The following is an 18145-nucleotide window of genomic DNA, read 5'->3' on the forward strand; positions in this document are numbered from 1 at the left end:
CCTGAAATTTCAATAATTTGATACCATTTTGCCAACTCTGAATTTTGATTAACAAGAGCGTAAATTGATAAAAATAAATCTAAAATGAAATAGGAATGTACATGTGTCAAAGAGAGAAAAAATAATTTGTGATTCGCTTACTCCATAAATCTTTCTGAGGGATTAAGGCAATGGCTTACTTTTATCTTTTCCTATTATTATTAATAATAAAGTAGGTATACTTTGGTTAGTTGTACCGCCTCTAATCGGCTTAGCTAGTGGTGAATAGACTGTTTTCAATAGTTTCTAGACTAATATTATTTATGAATGCCAGTTTTATGGACTTCAAAATGCGATTTCGATAAACTTTAATTACAATTAACGCCCTAATTAAGCAAAATTCAGAGTTGGCGTAATGGTATCAAATTATTGAAATTTCAGTAAATTTTATTTCATTTGAGTGACATTATATTTTCTATAAGATGTGTGCTGTGTTCTTTGGTGCCATTTTTTTTTGCAATACAATAAGTGCCGGCTCAAATTGATCCTAAGCGAACACAACCTGGCACCGGCGAGGTGCGTAGAGAGTTCTGCGCATCCTAATATCAGTGAATACAGTGCCAGGTCTAGCATGCGAACGTTTGTCATCTGCGTACAGTTTTCTGGTGTCGTGGGACGCGTGACTCAATTCTCAGTTGCGGTTTTGTTTTCGAGATGGACGTAGAAAAGCTAATAGAACTCGTTCGCAATTACTATTATTATAAACAACACTGATTATGATTGGATTGTCGTTGCAAAAACTGCTTACCTATTACATATATTTATATCTTGTCTACATATTTTATTTTTAAGCATGAACAAGCCCGGTATGATGACACATTTTATTTGAGGGTTGTGCGATATTCACAGATATGCTTAACGGTTTTTATTGATAATGTGTAGATTTAAGAAATGAATGATATTTACAAAAATTTTATACCTGTAGAAAAGGGATTACGCCATCATTTGTGACATTGTATTTCTAGGCCTGGATCCCGCGTACCAACAAAAAGTTGATTAATAGCAAGCTGAAAATTTGTTAATAGCTTAACGGTGTCTCGTCAGACAAACTTTGATGTACGGGAACACTGAAACAGGGAAAGTTTTAATTGTGGAACAGGTTAAAAATTTGGAACGTCAGACTACAAAAACGTTCCATATATTTTGTCGGACAGAACTTCCAATTGATTTATTACCATTTCATTAAACTCTCATGGAAAAATTAGACTGGTGTTTATCACTAACTGGGCATTTTAATGAGTGAAACAGGAAGAACATGTAAAATAACGGGAATCATGTTGGTTAGTAATAGCAGTCTGATTTTTGAATGAGAGTTTAATGATAGGGTAACAAATCGATTGGTTGTTCTGTCCGACAAAATACATGGGACGTTTTCGTAATGTGACGTTCCAAATTTTTAAACTGTTCCACTTTTAAACCTTCCCTGTTCCAGTGTTCCTGTACATCAAAGTTTGTCCGAATAGACACCGTTAAGCTACTAACAAATTTTCAGTTTGCCGGATCCAGGTCTATAAAGTATGTTTTGCTTTTAAAATAAAAGGTGTCCTTCATTTTGTGTAGGTTTATTTAATAAAAATAAAAGTTAAGTTTCTGTAATACTTAAGAGGCGGCATTTCGAAGACTTGCATCATATTGAAAAGATGTACCGCACGGCTCTGTAGTTAGTGTGGCTTTTGCCAATAAATCAAAGTTATGCGTTTACAAGAGCATATTATTTGAAAAATAAGGAGTACCATAATGTGTCATAATTATAATCTCCTTTATACAGATCAAAAAATTGTTTAGTATGTATTTCTAAATCCACACAATCATTGGAAAATGATTCATGGTAAAAAATATCTATTAATGACACTGTTATCGACAAAGTCGATCAATTTTAAACTTGTCATCATATATTTATTAGACTTTTGTTTATCGTTAAAAATTAAATGATGGTTGTGAATTGTATTTTTTGTGTTATTTAATATTTTAGCAAAAACATAATCAGCAAAAATCTTATTTAAAACATGCGAACCGTTTTTGCAATCACAATCAATGCAGTGTTTAACTTATGCTTGTTATTATAAAGATATGTAGAAATAGAATACTCAGTGTAAGATATCTTTTTATGCACCTTGCTTATGATCAAATTCGATGTTTTCGAAAGTCATACTGTGGTATATTATGAACCCTCTGTATAAATCATAATTTAAATATGATGTTATTAACCTTTAGGGTATTGAACATACATAAAAACAATAGCTTATAGTTTGTATCACATGTTTATTACGAGTGAACTTGAACTATATTTGTTATGGTTCAGATAGGTATAAAAACACGCTGAGCAATCAGTATGGATATAGATATACAAATAATTATTAGAAGTTAGTATGTAGTAAGGCGAGGCGCTATGAATCATTAATGTTATTGTTTAGATATTGGATACCAGTGAATAAAATATAATGTATAGTAAGACGTGTTTAGTCTTTTTAATTAATTAGAACCAGAAGGCAGTAACAACACACTATTTAATACAATACCGACTAAAGACTACTAGGAACGTGTAAGATATTTTTAAAACGTTACTAGTTACATGTACGGAAATACCGTTTTTTAGTTGCCTACTCAATTCAGTACAAGGATCAGATACATCAGTATTTTGTAATCAGTATTTGTACTCAGTACCACTGAGAACCGGTATCAATAGTAACCGTTACACGTTTGCACTTATTTTGCCCGTCTCTATTCGTTACGGCGACAGCCGATGGTCGGGTTAGCTTGTGTTTAATATGCGGCACGCTAGAAAAATAACTGCACAGGTCACCCGTCCCACCGGCGCAGGTTGTGACTCGCTTAGGTTCAATATGCGCCGGGACTAAGGATTTTATATTCGTTATTGGAGCTCATACGTGAAATGGTCTCAATTTTTCTAAGGAAAAATGATACGCCACTGAGATATTTCAAATTAAAAATTATTTTTTAATTCTTCGTTTCATTTGTGACGAAAACCTCTCTTCTTCTGTTTTTTTCTTATGAGGCGCTGTTTTTATGCAAAAGAGAATAACACATCTACTCGTATTTTTTATTCGTTTAATACATTTTTAGGAATTATATAATACAATATATTAAACCAGAACAATATCAGAAAGTATCACTAATAAAATTTGAAGTAGTAAATTAATGGCATACTTATATATAGAAATGGTTTCAGTTAAATTTACTGAGTCTTTGCAGAGTGGTACCTTTGGTCGTACTGATCAAAAGTTCTCAGTGCTCCAAGACTGTTGATTCACTGCAAAAATTCAAAATGTCTTTTTAATTAACTTTCTACTTCAAAAGCTACTGCCAACTTAAGTAATAATGAAAAATGTTTCATTTTAGGTCAACGAGAAAAAGATTCTTAAAGATATTGGAATTGTTGATGGAACCATCTTGAAATGTGATGATTTTCTTCAAAATTATGCACTTACAATTACAGTCAATCATTATGAGGTCAAAGAAAAAGATGATCCACCGTACAAAATTGTCGCAAACGCAGAAGATCTGAAAGCTAAAGAAAACGGTAAGTATTTACCTGCACTATGCGGGGTCGTCTTCCCTAATTACATTTCTCTATGTTTCTATCTTGGTGATACCATTATCAATCCCCTTTACCGATATGTCCTTCCTAAGCGTCTCCCCTAGCCCTAGGTCTCCTTTGGTCTTCCTCTCTTACCCCTTCCAAGTACTTTCAAATCAGCAATTCTTCGTATTTGTGGTAAAGCATTGATAGACCGTCGGATTTCAATACAAGTTCAGTCACGATGCTATTCCTTATGCGTTCGAGAGTACTGAAAGATGAAATCAAGGAGAGTAAAATATGCGAAAACTGTAAGGTTTGTCCCTCGCCTTAAACTACTCCATTTTCCGAATCGATAAAGGGGTATTGATTCTAATTTTATACTGTGGCATAAGGGCTACTGGTGCCCAAGAGTGTTGTCACATTTTTGTCATAAATATGTCACATTTTTGAGAAAATTGTTGTATTAGGTTTTTGTTCTCCTAATATATTGTTTTACCTTTTAAATTTTTAAAATAACCTATTTTTAGCTAAATAAAAATAACATGAAGGTATTAAAGCAATAGGTCCCACTAGATTTTTGAATTCTAGTGGATAAAGGTATTATGTCCAGATGTGAGTTTGGCATGTGAAATGTGTAAATATGGAGAATTTTTTTTACTACTTTGAAGATCTGCTGACGAACCTCTATTTATGTAAAAAGCAAACAAACACTTCAAATCAAAAGGTTAATTTTCGTGTTACGTAAAATGGATAAGAGTGGACGAATTTGGCTTCTATCTCTATAAGACATAGATACCTTAATGACTACATGTCATTTCAGCAAGTAGATTTAAGAAAATAAAGTGCAGCACATCTGACCACAATTGAATATAGACCAAGAAGACTGGAAAATAAAACTGGTAGTTTGAGTTTGGAAAAACTGGGAAATTTAAGAGACAGAATAAAATTTGTTCCCGAAGAGTATAGATGGTTTTATAAAAACGCGGTAGAGAGATAAAAAAAAATACCAAAAAGAAAAGAAGAACCAACTAAAAAATATGTTTTTATTAATTTTACAGTTTGTATCGCAATTTTTGTTGACAATAAATGCCCATGTTTGATACTTAACTCTTTTATCCACTTAACCCTAACATTTTTTAATTATTTTTACTATGTGGATAGAGGTAATATGTCCACAAAATTTAAAATATTTGTCTTAAAGTAAGTTTTATTAAATTCAATTTAAAGTGTGAAAAAAGTACCTTCAAATACCTGTTTAAAAAGTGTAGCAATGCAAATTTATAAAATAAATAACTAACTTAGAAAAAAAGGACACTAAAATGCATATTACTCAAAAACATTATTTTGTGACATATGACCTTTATCCACTTATGTCTTCAATTAATTATGATCTACATGTACTGCTAATAGGTCAGTGTCCGTGGTTTTCTCCTTTATGCCACTTGAAAGTTTGTTAGTTTTCACGATAAGGGACCTGCAAAAAAGGCATAACGGCAGGTCGTAAAAACGAAAAAGTTAACCTTGGATAAGTTGTGGAAAATAAGAAAAATTCAATTTTTACAAAAACGAACTTGGTTCAGCTCTAAATTTCTTGTTTTTGCTTATCTTATAGGACATTTGCATCTGTGCAGCCTAAGTGAAATCTTAATCCAATAATGAAATTGTGAAATTCACGCATTTACAAGAACACACCAAACAAATTTACAACCAAAAATGAATAAACTAGCAGAATAATTTTAAAATTATTTCATCAGGAGCTGCAAATGGTCGTCACCTAGAGAGTGGGAAGTTTAGTTATCATGGAGACGTGGTCTGGTGAACAACGTCAATTTGCTGTGAAAGCTTGTATAAGCGTGAAAGCGTGTACAATGAGGATTTCGTTTACACTACCATTTGTCGCCCCGTTTACAAGACTTGGGTTAGAAACTTCAAAAGTAGTGGTTCAACATCCCAAAAAAGAGGTGGCACTGTCAGAACTGCTCACACACCACAGAATATTGAAGCGGTTCCAAATTCATTACACGCCAGTCCTCGAATATCCCTGCGACGACTCGCATGTAATGAATTTAGCACCGCTTCAATATTCTGTGGTATGCGAGCAGTTCTGACACTGCCTCCTCTTTTTTGTGATGTTGAACCACTACTTTCGAAGTTCCTAACCCAAGTCTTAATAGCCATGTTAGACGGAACTGCGCTCGGGGTGGCAAATGGTAGTGTAAACGAAAGGCTCGTTGTACACGCACAAAACTTTCACCATTTTTGTAATAAACTTTCACAGCAAATACACGTTGTTCACCAGACCACGTCTCCATGATAACTAAACTTCCCACTCTCTAGATTCACATCGTTTACGTCGCAATCCCGCGGCTCCTCTATTTTATCGTCAGCAACGTTGTCAAATCGTACCGTTCCATTGAATCACCTTGTACTTGAGTACCCTCAGCATAAATTCTTGTTTTTTTATTAGAATGCGTTTAAAATGACAAAAAACTATTTTTGATGTATAATGAATACAGTCCAAAAACAAATGTAAAAAAATATTTCAATATTATAGTAAAAAGAATATATATGAGAAGAACTATACTAAAATCACAATAAGGATATACTAGAAATAAACAAACCAAGACACATTGCATGTTACAGCATTGATTAATAACTACATAGATACCTCACCTTTAGGTAAAACCGAATTCAGTGTTAAACTCCGCCCACTCACACCTCTTTGCCCCTCAAGTCTAAGTACTAACTGGCTGGACGGTGGCGACATTTATTGAAATTTTTGCCATGATTGAAAAATAAATTTGAGTTGCTTGGCTGGCGTAATAGACAACGATATAAGGGTAGTATTCAGCATTTTAACAAATAATTTTAACGCGATTGTAATCTCTATTTTGGAATTCCGATTTTACTTCAGATAAAACGCTAAAAATTGATTAATAAAAATGGTGAAGAGGTTTCTTAAAAATTATTTAATTATTAATACATACACTACAAAAAAACAACAAAATAGAAAATACATAATAAAATTAGCAGTGATAATTCACATGTAAATTATTTTTTGCAATTTGTAAAAGAATGATATTTTCAGAACTAATGCGAAATAAACTATTTGAAGTTGATATACAGAATTTCTTTCCAGATCTAACCCATTCACCCCAGGTAAAGTATTGCAAAACCTCCGAATTTTAAAGAATCCATTGGATTGGCATGAAATTTGGTATACATATATCTTGATAAAATGACAGGGAATTTCCAACATATAAATAGATGAGGGCCATCTGCCTAGGAACAATAGGTAAAAGCTGATAAACGGACAGGATTAGCAAGTTTAAAACATCACTAATTAGATCATATTTCAAAACAAAGTAAATAAGTATATTTGAATGTTAATTCTTTTCAAACTAAGATAGTAAAATTAAAATTTTAGGAAAAAAAGATATTTATTATTTCTTGTTCTCAAGAAGTACTTTCATTATTGACAATATCGAAACATTTTATTATTAAAAGTCGAGAACAATTAAAAACCACGTTCATATTTATATGAAAGTGCTTTAAAAGTGAAGGTATATTACTCTTGAGAAGAATTAATATTTTTTTAACAAACTTGGTATACGACTCATAATATTTGACATCTGATTCTTTCATTTTGAGTTTTAGGACATGCAAGTTTTTATCAATAATACATTTTTCCCTAAACTGAATAAAAAAGTTTCCATATGATTCCAAGGTTTTAAGACATACTGATATTGTTTTCCTGATATTATAAAATACTTGTTAATATCTACTGTATATATAAACTAAAACTAATAGTGTAGTTTAACATTCAGTTGAGACATTGGCTTTCTGTTTGGATTACTATCACTACAATATTTGCTGTTAAGACCATCAAAAATATTATTTATAATTTTCAAAAATTCGGCAGTAAGAGAAGCCGTTTTGGTGTGTAACTGCCCTACAGATATTGCCGTTGATATTGCTGAGGCAATTGAGTTGGAAAAAATTTGTGCTGCTAATTTTACACGCATTTTTTGAAAATTATTAGGGTTTATATGAACGTTTGTTATTTTCACCATGCATCGTGCTCTCACACTGGTTCTATCGATGTTGTATGTGTATTCAATATCTTGCCACGATATTTGTTTAGAATCGACAAAAAATGTCAACTTTTTGTTAAGAAAATTATTTCTTAGACTTTTTAATAAGTGGGGTGTATCGAACACAGTGAAAATCCTCTGATTTCCTATTTCTATTGCAGGCTGATCCTTACATGCGCCTAACAGCTTAAATAAAGCTCTATTATTAGATGCTTGATCACACAACACTTTTGGTATATACCCAATATTTTGTAATTTTGAAACAACTTTCAGCTGCAATGTTTTTTAAGTTGTCGCTATGTATTGGACCACCTGTAGCAAGTCGCGTAGCCTTATGTAGCAAGCCGCGCATCATGAAAACCAGACCTGTGTTGGCAAGTTTGTTTGTTCTTCCTAAAGCACCTAAATCTTGAAACCCTTGTATAATGTCATCTAATTTATTGCACTCCAATTGTTTTTTCAAAGAAATTTCATCAAACATTAACACACAAATTTTTTCCCACTCATCCATTGGGTGGAATGCATAAAACGTAGTATATACTATTGCTTCAGCAAATAGTATCTAATTTGTAGCATTTTCTTTTACATAAAAGTAGGTGCTTTGCTGAGAAGACAGTACTACACAACCGAAGTACTTGCTATTGACCTGAAGGATCTACTACTAAACGTAGCGCCAGCCGTAGTGCCCTTGTGCGCATCACACCAATCGTATTAGAACTAAATAGTTTTTCATGTGCTTTTGTGTTTTGTGAGTTCACATTTTTACGTACCAAATTATTATTAGAATAAGTGAGTAGTGAGTAAAAATGAGTGGGTCAGATTCTGAAGCGACAAAAGAGTTAGGCGAGGATAAAAATGAACAAGTATTGTTTGTTAATCTGCTTGAAAACTATCAAATTTTATTTGATAAAAGAATGGTCCCAAAAATTAAAAATGAAAAAGAAGCTACATTGAATAAATTAACTGTTGCCTTTAATGAAATAATCGAAAAAAACCTAGATTCAAAACAGATTTTGAAGAAATTCAACAACATGAAAACAAAAGTTCAAAAAATTGTTGACGTAAAAAAAACTGGTAAAAAATCGAACTGACTTTCAAAGAAAATTCTATGAGTTATGGAACATTGGAGAAAATTCAGTCTTGCACAGAGTACCAGGTGCTTGTCAGGCTGATGTAACAGAGGAGATTGGGGTTTCATCACAAAAAAAAATGATGAAAACGTTCTTTTAGCTCCAATTCTGGTTGCCAAAAACTAACAGGCAGAGCTCTAAAATATCCTAGTGCGAAGGAGGAGTCGCTGATTGAACTACAGAAGACCTGCTTACGAAAACGAATTGAAGCAGCCGAAGCTTAAATTTCTTGTACTCGAGCTCAACAGTCTTCGGCAGAAGCTCAGAACGAGCCGCCAATGCATTGATAAAGTTTGCTGAAGCTGGTGAGCAGTTAGTCAACCATATAGAAATGTTATTTTGGATGATATACCTATTTGAAATTAAAAATCATACTAAATTTTCTCTTCGTTTTCACCCCTGTAACTTATTTAAATAAACAATATAGAAGTTTTTATATGGACTTTCGGCCCTCGGTAATATTTGTAATCTTTTATTCTGCGTTTAAAATTTTCAAAAATTCTTATTAGTTTTCTCAGGATTAAAAAAAAATGAATGCATTTAAAAATCATTTGACCGAAATTTTGCCCAAATATTATACATTTTTGTAATCAGTATTTCAGAAGCTTTTAAATGGGGTGTCACATGATGTACTTTCTCATTTAAAAAATCAAAGTTATGAATGTCACCTGAAGAGGGATTGCGTAAAGTTCGGAACATTGATGCTATACTATACTATGATTATTTTAAAAATTGACCTCTCCGAGCGTTTTGCTTATATACTAAACATAATTGAGTTAATATGGGGGGTAACACTTATTCCAGCGCACTGTATGAATAAAACTGCTCGACTCATGATACTTACCTAAATATTTTACGATAAATATCGTCATTGTATCTTCTTCCTGGTTTGTAGATTTTTCTACGACGAACATTCATAAATGCTGCCATTTTTAACAAAAAACACCTACGCCGAAGTCGTTCATCGACCAACTTCACCTAAACTGAAGCAAATTCTACTAAACTAGCAAATACTTCAAAAGCGTAGTACATCCTTCTATGTATCTGGTAAATAGTAGCAGATGCTACGGAGGAAAGCAAATCCTTTGTAAGTGTAGCAAATTCTTCAAAAATGTAGTACGTACTCGAAGCATTAGCAGATACTACGTTTTATGCATTCCACCCATTGTCTCTGCTTTTTTCCTCAACTTGTCAATTAAGGAAATGTTTAAACCAGTTCTTAATTTTATGACACGCAACCAAGTTTGAGTTGTTTTTACTGAAGGTAATATAAAGTTAAGAGATCTGATTAAAAATTTTTAACAACTAGGAGACTTATAATAAATGGCCAGAGCTAAATCCTTTTCATTGTGACTCCATTGTGAACGAGTTTTGTGTGAAAACTGCATATTAACAAAAGTGTGCACGTATATACTTTTATTTTTTAACAGTACCTGTATCATGAATTTGGTTGCCGATTTTCTGTTTTTTGTTGTTCTTCTACAACGCTGACTGTTCTTCTGACGGCACTTCTTCTTTAAAGCATTTACTTGATACTCCAATTTTTTTACCTTCTCCGTCAATTCAGTTTCAAGTTTTGTGGGCAAATTAATATCAAAACTGGAAATATCACTGAGACTACTACTTGATCTCTTAGGCGATGGAGTTGACCTAACCATACAATCGCCACTTGTAGATCTTTTACGTTTCGTACCGCAATAAACGTATGTAGAGCATAATACTGGTGGGGTATCACCTAAAATAGGTGATCATTGAAATGTATGTGTAATTTTAATTAAAGCAAAACAAGCATCTCCGTTATTTCTGGTGTGATACTAACAACGCATTCATATTTAAAAAAATCTCTTTTGATTTAATTGTATAAAAAATATATAAATCACTCAATATCAACTGATTTTATATAAAATATATTTTAATAGTATTATTCTCATTGACAAAGCGCATTAGGCAAACATAAAAATATTTCCATAGTTGCGTACTCACCTAAATCAGTTGCTAACTGTGCAAATTTTAGAGGAACAGCATTTTTCCTTAATAACTTTCTTTGGTCACTTTGGTAAATATGTTCCACTGCATAATGATGCTTGCAAATTACCCTCTGTTTCAGGTCACTGATATCCATCAATATAATATCAATATTTCCGCAGTTTTTTTGCCAAATTTTTGTGCGCTCTACGTCTTTCAGGGAATATTTAAAGAAAGATATATTATTATTTGTTCCATCGTTTCTTTCAAAACATCCCGCGTAAACACACTTATGCGTTACAGAGGCCATTTTATCTAAAATGTGAGTCCTTTTTTTTTTTAATTTTGCTATAACTTGTCACAACACTTGTCACAGATAATACACCTTATAGGGTAAGTTCGGCCCTGACACTACTCCTACCTCCTCGCAAGTCGGAGAGAGAATGAGAAATCTCGATACGGTTTTCGAGTAGCGCCATCTAGTTGTTGATACGTCTTTCGGTTACCAAGAGGTGAGCTATCTAGTGGAATATTTATAATCAATGGTTACAGGGAGCACTCCCAAATCATGATTTACAAAATTTATACATTGTATTATTCGGGGGTGTTCCTTGTAGCATTCAACGTGTCGTAGTTTGTTTATTTCTAAACTAAATTTACAATCAAGATGCAGTAGAAATAAACAAACCAAGACACGTTAAATGCTACTAGGAGCACTCCCAAATCATGATTTCCAAAGTTTATACATTTTAAATTATGATTCGTTTAACGTGTCTTGGTTTGTTTATTTCTACTGCATCTTGATTGTAAATTTAGTATAGTGCATATTTATTCTAATTTTAGTATAGACACATAATTTGATATATTTTTAAAATTAATTTCCCGTTTAGTTCCTTCTTCTTCTTGTAGCTCTGTCCATTTCGGATGTTGGCGACCATCATGGCAATCTGTACTTTGCACACTGCCGCTCTGAAAATATTTGTGGTTGTTGTGTTGAACCACATACGTAGATTTTTCAGCCAGGAAATCCTTCACCTTCCTGGTCCTCGTTTCCTTTTAAGTTTCCCTGCAAGATTAGTTGTAGCAGTTCATATATCTCGCTGTTTCTTATGATGTGACCGAGGCATTCGATTGTGGCTATTTTTGTTGTGGTTAACAGCTCTCTTTTTTTGCATTCTTAACAAAACACCCGGGTTAGTAACGTGATCGGTATAAGATATCTTCAGGATTAGACGATGATAACGCTACATTTCGAAAGCCTCAATTTTCTTGTAAGTGACGTCTGTGAAAGTCCACGACTTAACTCCGTATAACAGTATAGGAAAGATATAACATCGTAGTAACCTTATTTTTATGGGGATTGATAAATCATGACATTTGAATAGCTTAGATTTTTTTTGAAATGCAGATCTTGCTTTCTCTAGAATGCAGATCTAGGTTTAGTTCCAGTTTGTTTAATTTTTAAATTTCTAGGCGAGCAAAATGGCGAGAAAAACGGAAACTCCAAGGCCGACACAAAAGATGAAGTCAGCGATGACGATGATCTTATGGTTGTGGGCGAAGAAGACGACGACGAAGCGGAAGAAGTTGATAATGATCCCCAAGAAGGTTCTTCCTCTAAAAGAAGGAAACTTAATCCTACTGATGAGGATATTTCTATTATCGACTAGATGTAATAATTGTTTTGTTTCATAAACATTTCAAGAACATTATTTTAAGTTGATACTTGCTAAAGACCATTTTTCTTGAAGGAAGAATTCCTTTTCTTGAAATTCTTAAGAGTAAATTATTTTTGTTACTTCCTACATTTAAAATTTGAATAATCTCTAACTCTTATACCTATTAGTTCATTGTGATATTTCATACTTAAACAAATATTTTTCAAGATCACTTTCGTTTTGTACTGTCAAGGGAATTTGTGAAAAAAATAAGATAAATAAATGTCAATATAACGAGTATTTTATTTGTATACCATTGTTTTTTTTTTCTGTATATCATTACCGCAGAATATCCCAAAAACTGCTAACGGCTTCGGCTTTAAATAAAGATTACTAACTAAAATGATAAACAATGATAAATAATTTCGATAATCCGGATAATTTGATAATCCGGATGGGGTCCGGTCCCAATTAATCTGGATTATTGACGTTCTACTGTAGATGGTGACCTTGGAGAAGAGTGTGTACAGTTCGATCAAAGGCTTTGTTGAAGGTATATTTTTTTATGAAGAAAGAGAACCTCATGACAACAAGATTTCCAAGCCTCCGAGAAATACACTTTTGGAGTATCTGAAAATCATTCATGAAAAAAAGTTAACATTATTTCCGAATATGGACACGGCTTTGCGCATTCTACTATGCATGATGACATCTAATGTATCTGGAGAAAGATCATTCAGCGTGTTGAAAAGAATCAAAAACTACTTGAAGAACTTGACTTCTGACGAAGATTCTAGATTGTCTAGTTTGGCTAGTTTTGTTTCAAATGCTGAGCTTTTTCAAGCCTTAGACTTTAAAAATTTGGTTAAAGATTTTGCAGCCAAAAAAAGCTAGAAAAGTGAGTGTTTAGAGTTTAGATATGATATTTATTATGAGTATGGAGTGGAGTGAGTGTCAATGATCCAACTTTATCCAAAATAAAAATATGACATTGACGATTTTCAGTATAAGAGAATAATGAATTGAACGATCTATTTAGAAGTTTATTTGCTATATTCTTAAATATTTTGTTTTTTCAGTACCGTATTTTGTTACTAGTACAGTTCATATTATTTTGCTTGTTCTTTTACTTAGGTATGTCTTTTCAACTCAGCTTTTTTTAGTCTTTTGTTGTCATCTGTACTTTTCCCTCCGAATGAAACAAATGGTATTTAATTTTAAAAATAACCGACAATACTAATTTATAATATAATAATTTTACAAATAACTGCTGTTTGCTTACAAACACAAACACATATCATTTTGAATTATATATTTTTTATCTTCTTAAGGTGCTTTCTCCATTACTGAAGGTTGGCTATAACTACAGCAAATTGCAAATTACATTTACAGCAAATTGCTCTCTATATTGAGAGGTTCTTAGTATCGAATGTGTGTCCATGCCTGTCCAGTCTCTCACGTTCTTTAGCCAGGAGCATTTTCTCCTTCCTGAACCTCTTCTTCCTTCGACTTTCCCTTCCATTATGAGTCGTAAAAAGTTGTATCTTTCTCCTCTGTAAATTATGTCCTAGATAACTTGTTTTGTATTTTTTACAATATTTAGGAGTTCTCTTTCGGTTTCCATTCTTCTCAGTACCTCGTTGTTGGTCACGTGATCTGTCCAAGAGATCTTCAGCATCCTTCGAAAAACCAACATCTCAGAGGCTTCTATAAATATATAATTCTTTCTATAAATTTTCTTTTTCGAAATTTCTATAAATATATAAATTGTTGTTATAGCCACTTTACACGATGCAAGTAATTGCGCAATGAATTGCACAATTTCTTGCGCAAGAACTTGTGCAATAAGTTGCAACTAACTTTCTGCAATAAAGTGATTACACGGTGCAAACAATTGCATAAACTGACATGAAATAGACAGAAACTTTGACAAAATAGCATAAATTTTAGGTTATGTTTGTTTTTACAAATTAAATGTAATTTTTTGAGTAGAATTATCAGATATTAGATTAAAGATGTTAGATTATAATTTGAGAAAATTATAATATTATGTATTAAGTATAACAAAATCAATTAATACCTAATCCAAGTATGTAATACATATTATTCATTTACAAAAGGAAACAAGTTGTAAGAAATAAAATAGTTTTTTTTAATCCCTATGTTGCATAATTAAAGTTATTCACCTGAATAATATTATCTGTGAAGCTTGAAATTGGTAAAAAGTTCCTCTAGTTTTGTTAATAAATTGTTTGGTTTGAAATTTAAGATGACAGAAGTTGAGAAGTTCAATGTCATCAAAATCTTTTATTTGTTGACAGCAGAAAAGTAAAAACAAACACTGTAGCCTTAAAAGTTACTAAAAATATAACCAAATTGCAGAAAAAATTGCATGAAAAATAGGACATGTTCTATTTAGCTGCAACTTATTCTTGCAGCAAGGAGTTGCAGCTTTTCTGTGCAATTCGCATATGACACGATGCAATTTCTATTGCTGCAAGAAATTGTGCAATTAATTGCGCAATTAGTTGCATGGTGTAAAGTGGCTATTAGAGATGTTTTGGGGTTTTATCCAAATTTGCAAACCAAGATTATTTAATAATTAGTGAATACATTTCAACCTATTTATGTACTTATTCAACTAGAACATTAGAGGCATGTCTATTCATTTATGTTATACTTTGTATTACGAATTTTAAAAAGTAAAAGTAAAATAAACGTTTTAATTATTATTATATTATAATAATCGTGAAGTTATCGGGGACCGCTCGGGGTAATTTGGCCTAGGGCCGCAAGTACCCTAAATCCGGCACTGCTGGTGGTATCATGTAGTTTTATACGCATTGTGGCATTCTGGTACAATGTTTGTACTAACTTTGTAAAGCAGTAGTCTATTTACTGTTGTTCAGAGCAGTTATAATGGTGTCTAGTTCCACGGTGTCGAAGGATTTGTGAAAGTCTACAAAGATAAGTACCAGTGATTATATTCTATTGATTTTTTTATTTTTCTATAGGTTTCTACTGCATGTAGGTGATCGTTTGTTCCGAATTTTGAGCAGAAGCCAGCTTGTTCTCGGGGCTGCCTGGTAGAAATCCAACTTTTTTTAGTCTTGTAACTATTCGGGTAATAATTTTATAGATGTGGTTCAATAAGCTGATTGGTCTATAGTTTTCTAAATGCGCCTTGTCTCCTTTCTTGTATAGTAAAATTGTTACTGCATTGTTCCATGTTTCCAGTATGCAACAATCTGTTAGAAGAAAGGCTAAACAAATTTTTATTTGGTTGAGAAGGGCACGTCGCATTTGTAGCTTCTATTATGACTCCATCTTCTCCTGGTGCTTTGTTGTTTTTCATCTTCTTCAAAGATATAAGATATATATTCTTCAAAGATAGAAAAGCAATAGGTATGTATCGATGGTCTATTCAATATTTCATTAGAGCATGGAGCATTTCACTTTGGTTGACCATGTCAAATGCTTTTTCAAAGTCGACAAAGACAAGTTTTTTTAGCTTGTTTAAGGGTCTAGGTCTAGCTAAATCCATTAAACTTGTGTCTATTATGAATCATAAATCCAACACCTATTTTTTCTTTGTTTCTCATACAGAAAAGCTTATGCCCTGATTTCAGAGTTACACATGTCCTCTGTTTCTCGTCTTACTTCACAGAGACCCACAACGTCCCATTTTATGTCTTCTTCTTTTTATGTAGACATGACTGTCTGTTTTTCAATGTGCCTCCAGTAAGTTGTCGTTCCATCGTTTTCTTGGTCTTCCCACTGATCGTCTTCCTATTGGGGAACCGTCTCTCGCCGTCTTTACTACTTTATTTGTTGTCATTCGGCTTATGTGGTCGTTCCTTTCTACTCTTCTGTTTTTCACCCAGTTATTAATGTTGTCCACCTTGCATCTCCGTCGTATATCTGCACTTCTAGCTCTATCCCACAGTGTCTTACCATCGATTTTTCGCAGTGTTTTCATCTCTCCTGTTTCTAGCATTATTTTTGTTCTTTCTGTATCAGGTCGTGTTTCTGCCGCGTATGTCATTATTGGTCTGATGACTGTTTTGTAAATTCTGCCTTTCACTTCTTTTCCTATGTTTTTATTTCTCCATATTGTTTCATTCAGGCAACCTGCGGCTCTGTTTGCTTTATTCACCTGATCTTTCACTTCTGTTTCGAGCTCTCCGTAGCTAGATAGTGTGATGTCTAAATATTTAAACTTAATGACTTGTTCTATTATTTGGCTCTCCAGCTCTAATTTACACTTTATTAGATCTGCTGTTATAACCACGAATTTAGTCTTTTTTGGGTAAATTAACATGTGAATCACATTTTATGTGAACAGCTTATTTCTGAAAGGGATTTGAGCCGTGTTAACTAACTTTTAAGAAATACGCAAAAAACTGTCTGGATATAAAAATCCTGAGTTTTGTGCCATGATAATTTTTTCTTAAGTCATCTAGGTACATCTGAACACGTAGATTAGAGCTAATAATTTGCAATTTAATAATATTGTTCATTTATAAAAAAATAATAATGTGTGTTTTTCATCTAATTACGTACCTTTCTGCAATAAAATTACAGACTCGGTCGATTACATAATTTATTTTCATAGTTCATTATAACACATTACAGCATATACAGATTTGGGATAAAGTATGGAACCAAGCAAATATCTTTGAAACGAAAAGAACAATATTTATGAAACTTTGCATGCAAGTACAGTGACGCAAAAGGCATCTGATGCCATATTTTTTGTTACTACTCCACTTCCGGTTTCACCGGAAATACCCTTAACTTATTTACTTTAAATGGGACACCCTGTATATTTTTGCAGATTTTAAAAGAACTTGTTATTTTTAATTCACACATACCAAGTTTGGAAGAAAAAACTATTAAAACAAGAAATAAATCTCTTTACAGTTAAAAAATAGGTTAATTAATTTACGTTAGACCAATGATATTAAAAATAAAAAAAAATGTCAAATGTTGAAAATGTTTGCTGTTCACCTCTTGACAACGTGCAAGCCTATAAATAAATTCTTGAGTCACTTTTTGCAAGATTTCTCCACGTATTAGTTCACATTCATCAATTATTATTCTTTGTCTCAAATCCTGCAAGCATGTTGGTCGTCTAACGTAAACACGTAATTTTAGATAACCCAAAGAAAAAAATCTAACGGGTTGAGGTCCGGAGAACGAGCGGGCCACTCTATGAATCCTCCACGTCCAATCCATGGATTTGGAAAATTCACTTCCAAAAAATGAAAATTCACCATAACCTATTATCATTAATATTTCAATACGATCTTTTCCACTTAAATGAACCATTTTTAATACAACTTATTTCTGTCAATTAGTTCAGTAAGAGTTTTACCTACTATACTAAATTCAAATAAGTCATGCAGTGTATGTGAACAACAATTTTAGTCTACAGTATAGATGGTACTCGTTTATTTCCTATTACGTTGTATTAATACAAAAAATTATCTACAGACACTTTTTAACAAATTTTCTCTACCAAATTTGGTATGTATGAATTAAAAATAACAAGTTCTTTTAAAATCCGCAAAAATATATAGGGTGTCCCATTTAAATGAAATAAGTTAGGGGTATTTCCGGTAAAACCGGAAGTGGAATAGTAACAAAAAATATGACAACAGATACATTTTGCGTCACTGTACTTGCATGCAAAGTTTCATAAATATTGTTCTTTTC

At 32.7% G+C, this 18145-nt stretch overlaps 1 protein-coding gene across 1 annotated transcript in view; it reads left to right on the top strand.

Moving 5' to 3' along the window:
- LOC114334928 (SUMO-activating enzyme subunit 2) overlaps positions 1 to 12738 on the top strand; it is a 47861-nt gene extending 35123 nt beyond the window's left edge. Inside the window, exons 7-8 of the mRNA XM_028285065.2 lie at positions 3400 to 3580; positions 12243 to 12738. Of these exons, the coding sequence (XP_028140866.1) occupies positions 3400 to 3580; positions 12243 to 12439 (378 nt within the window). The 3' untranslated portion in view covers positions 12440 to 12738. The remainder of the gene's footprint in view (positions 1 to 3399; positions 3581 to 12242) is intronic.
- The last annotated feature ends 5407 nt before the right edge of the window (positions 12739 to 18145 follow it).

This window comes from Diabrotica virgifera, chromosome 7 (assembly GCF_917563875.1).
Source record: "Diabrotica virgifera virgifera chromosome 7, PGI_DIABVI_V3a".
NCBI classification, from domain to species: domain Eukaryota; kingdom Metazoa; phylum Arthropoda; class Insecta; order Coleoptera; family Chrysomelidae; genus Diabrotica; species Diabrotica virgifera.